At 33.3% G+C, this 8,062-nt stretch overlaps 1 protein-coding gene across 1 annotated transcript; it reads left to right on the top strand.

Annotated features, from left to right (window-relative positions):
- Positions 1-3,192: 3,192 nt before the first annotated feature.
- Positions 3,193-6,652, top strand: LOC107492336 (pto-interacting protein 1; the record flags this gene model as incomplete). Its single annotated transcript, XM_016113342.3, is given in 8 exon segments — positions 3,193-3,344; positions 4,064-4,159; positions 4,395-4,645; positions 4,726-4,852; positions 5,044-5,317; positions 5,636-5,768; positions 5,841-5,927; positions 6,352-6,652. Coding segments are annotated over 7 exon segments (1,086 nt in total). The 3' UTR covers positions 6,481-6,652.
- Positions 6,653-8,062: the final 1,410 nt, after the last annotated feature.

Genomic DNA, 8,062 nt, shown 5'->3' with positions numbered 1-8,062 from the left:
TACAACAAAATATAAGAACAACATAAAAGAGATTACAACAAAAGAATGGAAGAATAATGAATGTAATAACAAGGAATTGAAAGATAGAAGTAGAAGAAGATGAATCTAAACCTAGATCTAAGAACTAAGTCTAATCCTAATCCTAATCCTAGAGAGAAGTGAGAGCTTCTCTCTCTAAAACTAACTCTAAACTAATCCTAATGTGTGTGAATGATTGAATCCCCTTTGCTCTTCAATCCTTGGCTTTAAATAGCATCTTTGGCGCCAAAGTTGGTTGAGATTGGGCCCACAACCCTTCTGAATTCGTTGGCCACGTTTACATTAAAAAAAAAACATAAACCAGCACCGACGCGTATGCGCACAGCACGCGTACGCATTCAGGGGCGAGTTCAACTCTTTGCCTTTTCATGATTTCTCCACTTTGCATGCTTTCCTCTTCACTCGTTTGATCCATTCCTAGCCCTTTTCAATCTGAAATCACTAACAAACACATCAAGGCATCTAGTGGAATCAAAGGGAGATTAAAATCATCAAGTTAAAGACTTAAAAAGCATGTTTTCACATCTAAGCACAAATAAGGAGACAATCACAAAATCATGCTAATTCATTAAATAAATGTGGGTAAAAGGTTATAAAATCCCTTAAAATCAATACAACATAAACCCTACAAATGGGGTTTATCAGTAGTCGTGGTCGTGGTGGTGGTGGTGCTGGTAAAGGTGTTGGTAGTGGTGAGGGTATTTTTGTCCGAAATAAATTAAAAGGACGATTTTAATACAAAAAAAATGTTAAAGACGATTTTAAATCGAAAATTAGATGAGAGACGGTTTCGACTCAGCCTCAACTTTAGGGATCAAAACTATACTTACCCATAAAGTTTGTCGTACATTTTTTGGATATTTTTTTTGTGAATTTAGTTGAGGGACACGACGAACTTATCCCTTACCAAAAAAATAAATTCCAGTATATAAGTTCAGAATGATTTTTCTTTAAAAATAATATTTTTATTTTATTTTAATTTTTTTTAAAGATACTTATTTTTTTTTATCAAGAGAGGAAGAAGAAAAAAGAAGAAAAAAATATAAAGAAAGAAGAAGAAGAGAAGAAAGAAGGGGAAAGGAGGAAGGAGAAAAACAGGGTGCAAATCCGCGCGCGCGCCATGCGTGCTTATGCGCGGATTCAGCAGGGACAATCCATGCGCGCGCCATGTGTGCTTACACGCGGATGCGGCAGGGACAATCGGCGCGTACGCGCCATGCGTGCTTATGCGTGGATCGCCTGGCACAAAGTAGGCATAAAGTGGGCACAACTCTCGGGTTTTAGTACTAGGAGTTGTGAAACCACAACGACGCGCGCGCGCACTACGCGCTTGCGTGCCGATGCCCATTTTTTTTTCAAAAACAGGACACTCTCCTAATCTACAAGCATTCTAAAACAATCACAAACCAAATTTAACAACAAATCTTTTTAGTTTTTGAAAAATTTTCAAATACACTAAAAGCAAAACTTACACTTCAAGTTAAATAATTATATTTCTTAATTATTGTTAAAATAAATAGATAAAATTTTAAATGTAGTAAATATATAATTATAAATATTATATATAAAGTTATAAAAATCAAAATTAAATAAAATAACTTTGTATTATTATCTTCCAAATATTGCTCTTAATTATGTCGTATCATTTAACGTTTTGACTCGAGTTATGAACCGAATTTGCAGTTATTCTGCAAATAGAAATTTGTCAAGGCATCGTGAGCTATATTCCACGGCCATTGACTTTTAATTTAAAATAATTTTGGCAGGTAGAGATGATGCTTCAAGTTTCAACAGCTTTGTGTGGACCGTGAACAATAATGAAAAGAGTTAGTACATGAATTAAATAAATGAATAAAATTAATTTGAAATCATCTTACAACAAAGTAAAAGATAAATAAATAAATAAAACCGTAAAACCTGAAGTTGGTAATTGGTAAATAATAACAATTGACAGAAGATGCACAGATTTTAGGCATGCAGTTGCAAACAGGTAAAGTGGTAAATTACGCCAGCAAGTCCACATTAGTTAACAGAATAAACTATGGCTATAATAATTAATAACCTGATTATTATTCAAAACGCGATTTTATACTCCTACTACTTAAGAAAGATTCATAGATCCATTGAATGTGAAAAAAAGAAATGCGTAAAGTTAATGAAAGTTTGAATAAGTAATTAGTAGATGTCATTTCAAGTAAAGTCAGGGTTGACATGTGGTGGGCCTTAGCCAATGAAAAATTAAATGATGCTGAGTGGAGAGTTTAATCCTTAAAAACAAAAAGTGTAGGTGGCAATTAGAAGTGATTTAATTTAAAATTAATATTTATTTAAAACTCATAAATTAAATAAAATTAATCTCATTTTTAGAGAAAAAATTCTAAAAATCAATAAAATTTTATTATTTATAACTATGTTGATGGAATAATTAAAAATAATATAAAGTTTAATTAAATTAAAATTAAATATTAAAATAATAAATTTTATTTTTAATTTTAAATTATTATTTATGATATATAGTTTCAAAATGTTGATATATCATTTTTTAGGATTTTAAAATAAAATTTAGATAACAGGATAAATTAATGCTTGACTTTTTAGACTATAAATATTTAAATTTTTGATAATTTAAAAAATATATTTAAGTGTTTGATTTCTTTAAAATTTAGACATATTAATTTTAGGTTTAATTTATCTCATTTTAAAAATTCTCTCACATATACATTCGTATTGGCTAAATTAATACAACGAGAGTCATTTTTAATATTTTTATTAGATTTAACAGACTCAAGTGAACAGAAAAATTGATATATTCAAGTTTTGAAAAGTTTAGAAATTTAAATATATTTTTAAATTTTTAAAAGATACTTTTGTGAATTATGAAGTGATGTATATTACATTCAGTAATATTACATGTACACAAAACTAGTTATATGTAAAAAAAAAAAATGTATTAAAAATTTAAAATATATATTAAAAATAAATAATATTTATATTTACATATAATATATTAAATAACCATTTTTAAGCGTAGACATAGCATTTTTATTGCCTTATCAGTTTATTACTAATTTACTTGCACATAATCAAGATTAGTAGTTGAACTAAATTGAATCCGCATGAATAACAGCGCATTACCAATTACTACCAAAATTCCAAAATCAATAAGCATTCCAGTTCAAAGCAAGTCAAGGCACCTGCACCGCTTTATCCTACGCACCATCTTCCTTATCCTGCGCATATCCGGCGAGATCTTCAACTGCATCCTCTTCCTTCTCAGCTGCACAGCTTCCCTATTTCGATTCCAGGTTCTCACCGATCTATCACGCACTCTTCAATGTCACTTTGCCTGTCTTCTTTATTTATTTATCTTTTTTGTGTGGTAATCTCTTCGCTTTTGTCATGATATATATATATGGATGAGCATTTTTGTCACTGGAATTGATTCCGACCTGTGATAATTGGTTTCGTTTTAGATCGATCTGGAACTGTTTTTGCTCTCATTGGCGGAAACTAATTTGGTTCCGATTGATTTCCTCAACTGAGTTTTTTTTTTTTTTGTCCGCAACAGTGAATTATGGTGTCAAATTTTCACGAATCACTTGACTTACTCTGTTAATTACGGATCACGGATAAGATGCAAATAGTTTTGCTAGAACTAACATTCAATTTTATGGTTCCTAGCATTTATAAGAGTACGGTTATTGCATAATCTGATAGCATCTTGGTCTTTTATCATATTAGATTAATGGAGTAGGTTTTCCATTAATGGTTCAAAAATCAAGCTATTGCGAAGTCTAACATTTATTCAATGGAATTAGGACATACGAGACGTACAAATTCATTTCATTTTTTGTTGCTTTGACTTGTTGGAAGTTGCAGATGATCTATCTCCCTCTAGCTATGAACCTCTGAATTGATTTATTTATTTATTTTTATTGCTTTTTATATGTTATCTTGACTATATATTCAAGATTAAAATGAACTATTTACCAGTACAACTGATGGATATATGGATTGTTGTCAGCAGGAGGAATCATGAGTTGTTTCAGCTGTTGTGAAGGCGATGACTTGCACAATACTACTGATAGTGGAGCGCCGTTTGCTGTGAAAAATTCAGCAGGTAAGCTAGAGAATTTCACTGGGAATAATTACACGGTGGTCCCAGCTCACAAAAATACTCTCAATTAATCATGCATCATTAAGTGACATTGCTATGTTTCAATCAGATCAAACATATAATATGGGGTTAAGTCAATTAAGTTCCATATTATGATAATTTTTTGCGTTAATTTGTTTGATTTTAAAGTACCTTAAAGTGCATTTGATGCAATTAATGTATAAACTGTGTTGTGCAGGAAACGATGGAAATCATCATGCTTCAGAAACTGCAAAGCAGGGTGCTCAAACTGTTAAAGTTCAGCCCATTGAAGTTCCTGCTATACCAGTGGATGAACTAAAAGAAATTACAGATAACTTTGGGGAAAATGCTCTGATTGGAGAGGGTTCCTATGGAAGAGTATATCATGGTGTTCTTAAAAGTGGGCAGACTGCCGCAATAAAGAAGTTAGATGCCAGTAAACAGCCTGACGATGAATTTTTAGCCCAGGTATGTGCGCAACCTAGGCTTACTATGAGCATATTGAAGTTGTTCAAATCTCATAAATTGTTTGGTTTTTATGCTTTCAGGTTTCAATGGTTTCACGGTTGAAGCATGACAATTTTGTTCAATTGCTTGGTTATTGTGTTGATGGAAACTCCCGTGTTCTTGCTTATGAGTATGCATCTAATGGGTCTCTGCATGATATTCTACACGGTATACGGTTTTCCTTTTCTATTGGCTGAATTAGAAAATGGTATACATGCATGAATGAATGACTATATTATGGATTTTAACGTTAGTTTTCTTTTCATTGCCATGACAGGCAATGACTACTTGCGAGATGATTTGGTTTTACTCTCCTTTTGTAATATATTGTTGTGTTAATCATTGTCATTTGCATGCAGGCAGAAAAGGTGTTAAAGGAGCAAAACCTGGTCCTGTTTTGACCTGGGCACAGAGAGTTAAAATTGCTGTAGGGGCTGCAAAAGGGCTTGAGTACTTGCATGAGAAGGCTGATCCTCACATTATCCACCGGGATATCAAGTCAAGCAATGTTCTAATATTTGATGATGATGTTGCAAAAATTGCAGATTTTGATTTGTCAAATCAGGCCCCTGACATGGCAGCACGTCTTCATTCCACTCGTGTCCTTGGAACCTTCGGTTATCATGCACCAGAGTAAGATCTGCGTATCAATTCAGTTTCACTAGATATGGATTGAGTCTCATGCTTTATGTTAGCCCAAGCAATATTCTGGGTTGCTGATTTTGAGCGTAATTGCTGAATAATTATCCAAAAAATAATAGAAAATGTCCCTTCTACTATAGCTAGAAAAGAGTACCAATTCCGATGACTTCTTGTGTGGTTCAGGTTCAGATAAGAGTCTAATAATCAGTGTAGAGAAATGAAATGTTCGTTTTGTGTATTGTGTCCTGGAATAAATTTACTTTGCCTGCTTTATACAATGATCAGTCCACTTATAAATTACAATTGCAGATATGCAATGACTGGGCAATTGAATGCTAAGAGTGATGTATACAGTTTTGGTGTTGTCCTTCTGGAGCTTTTGACAGGAAGAAAACCCGTTGATCATACATTACCACGTGGGCAGCAGAGCCTAGTTACTTGGGTAAGTCTCCCCTTGCCCAAAACTTAGAATGTATAGGCCAGCTAGCTGATCCCAGTAATTGATGTGTTTCAGGCTACTCCAAAACTCAGTGAGGATAAAGTCAGGCAGTGTGTAGATGCAAGACTAGGAGGAGAATACCCCCCCAAAGCTGTTGCTAAGGTGCTCAATGTGTTTTACTATAGGTTTCCTTGTTTTTCATATTATGCAATATTCCTTGCTGAGGTGTCGTGTACTGTTTCTGGTACCATGTTATTGCAGTACACACTCATTTGAAATATATACCTACATATTAGAAAACTAATCAAAAGTAGCTTACAAAACATAGCTGTGGATTCTTTTCTCCTCTGTAGTTAGAAGTTTGTATGCATGAAGCTACTAGTTGAATCTTAAACTTTATTGCATCAATAGGAATGCAATGGCTTCATCTCTATAGTGTTCTCGTTTCAGAAGCTAAAAGCAATTACGTGTATGGAGAATGAGGAAACCTTTGTAGGAACCTCATGACACTGCCATTGGTCATTGTCCGTTTACATGACTATACCAACGTTAGTGTATAACACCATGGTGCTTGGTTTTATTACAGTTGGCTGCTGTTGCTGCATTGTGTGTGCAATACGAAGCTGATTTCAGACCAAACATGAGCATTGTAGTCAAAGCTCTGCAACCTTTGTTGAATGCACGACCTGGCCCTGCTGGTGAAACACCAAACTAAACTGTCTATATCTCTTTGTACCTCTATCTGTGAGTATGTGCACATTTGCTTGCAAAATATAAGAAAAAGACTGGTTCAGAAGCTGATGGTAAATTTCTCGAACAACAAACATGATTCCCATTGTTTACACTGCATTCATTTTGTTCATAATCCATGAGGGTTTTTTGAGGTATACTTGCTTCTTTATTTATTTATTAATTTTTTTGTTGCTTGTTTACATACCTTTATTAAGTGTTCCTTTTTGCGGATTATTGCCTTCTTACTTGAAACTCTTGGAGAACTGCAAAACAGAAATGAAAGTGCCAGAGCAAATAGGCATAGCATTTCATTGCCGTATTTATTCTTTGGAAAAGAGAGTGAGAATGGGCAAATCCTATTCTTGTAAATTAATTCTTCAACTTTTTGTTAAATCATCTCTATGTGAATTTCGCTCTTCATCAAGATAAGAGCCAGCCAGCCCTTTGTGAGTTCCATTGTTGTGCTTGAATGATATTGTGAGCTTCTCCCTCGAGTAGAAAAAACCGGGTGGATATTTTTGAGATCCGTCATGCAAAGAATTTTACATGAACCCGGGTATAGGCGTCTAGGTCCCTCCGATCTCCACATTTAAGTGTTGCTCTCATAAGAACTATCGCCTCAGTTCGTCGTGTTGTGTTATTCATTTGTTTTCCTGTGGACTTAACGGTGCTTTCAACAGCGATTATTCCAATTTCCATTCCCATGGCATTGCCATTTTTATATTAAGAACTATGACTTATTTTTTTTGTATTTTTTATGTTGATTTTTTAAAACTAAGCAAAAGTTTAGATGGAAATCCCCGAATCTCAAGGATTTGTAGAAGGAACTACATATTCCACTAATAATGAAGTCGTCAATTCTCACGTTGGTCAGCAAATTCAAACTCGTTGTCCTTGTGAGGCATAGGCTAATTTTAATCAATTGCTCCTTTACTTGTTGGCAACGAGAATTATTATGAAGGGAAGAATTGCCTCCTACAATCCTGTCTATGTTTGGACTTGACTGCTTTCGTTGGAGTGAAGAACGAGCCAACGTTGCAATTTGGAAAGCTAGAATTTTGTGTTTGTAAACTTTATATATCTGATATGTTTTTTTCCCATCGTATTCCTTAATCTAGTAAGATAAGGATTAATCCATTGTGGATCAAAACTGGAATTAAAGATTTGCCATTGGCTAATAAGTTATTATATACACAAGGCAGAATTCAAACTTTCAACAATTATTTAAACGAATTTGTGAGTTAACACTATATTAACCCAAATTGATTTGTATATCCGAAAAGCAAGTGACAAAATTACAATGTCAATAAGCTACGCAGATATAAACGACCAATAAAAATTACTCCTATGTAGTATGATACTATTATACATCTGTGTTTTTGTCAAACTTTGATATAGTACACTTTTTATAATTTTATAACTCTTATCTTTATTTTTTATATTTTTTATTGTCCATTTTACTATAGATGATACTATTAAGTAGTAGCTATTATGTATGAAAAAAAATATATCTGAATTATATAAACGAAGAATTACGATAAAAATAAAAGAGAATTAATCGCTCA

The sequence above is a fragment of the Arachis duranensis genome, chromosome 6 (assembly GCF_000817695.3).
Source record: "Arachis duranensis cultivar V14167 chromosome 6, aradu.V14167.gnm2.J7QH, whole genome shotgun sequence".
Taxonomy (NCBI): domain Eukaryota; kingdom Viridiplantae; phylum Streptophyta; class Magnoliopsida; order Fabales; family Fabaceae; genus Arachis; species Arachis duranensis.
This window is presented reverse-complemented; position numbering and strand designations above follow the sequence as displayed.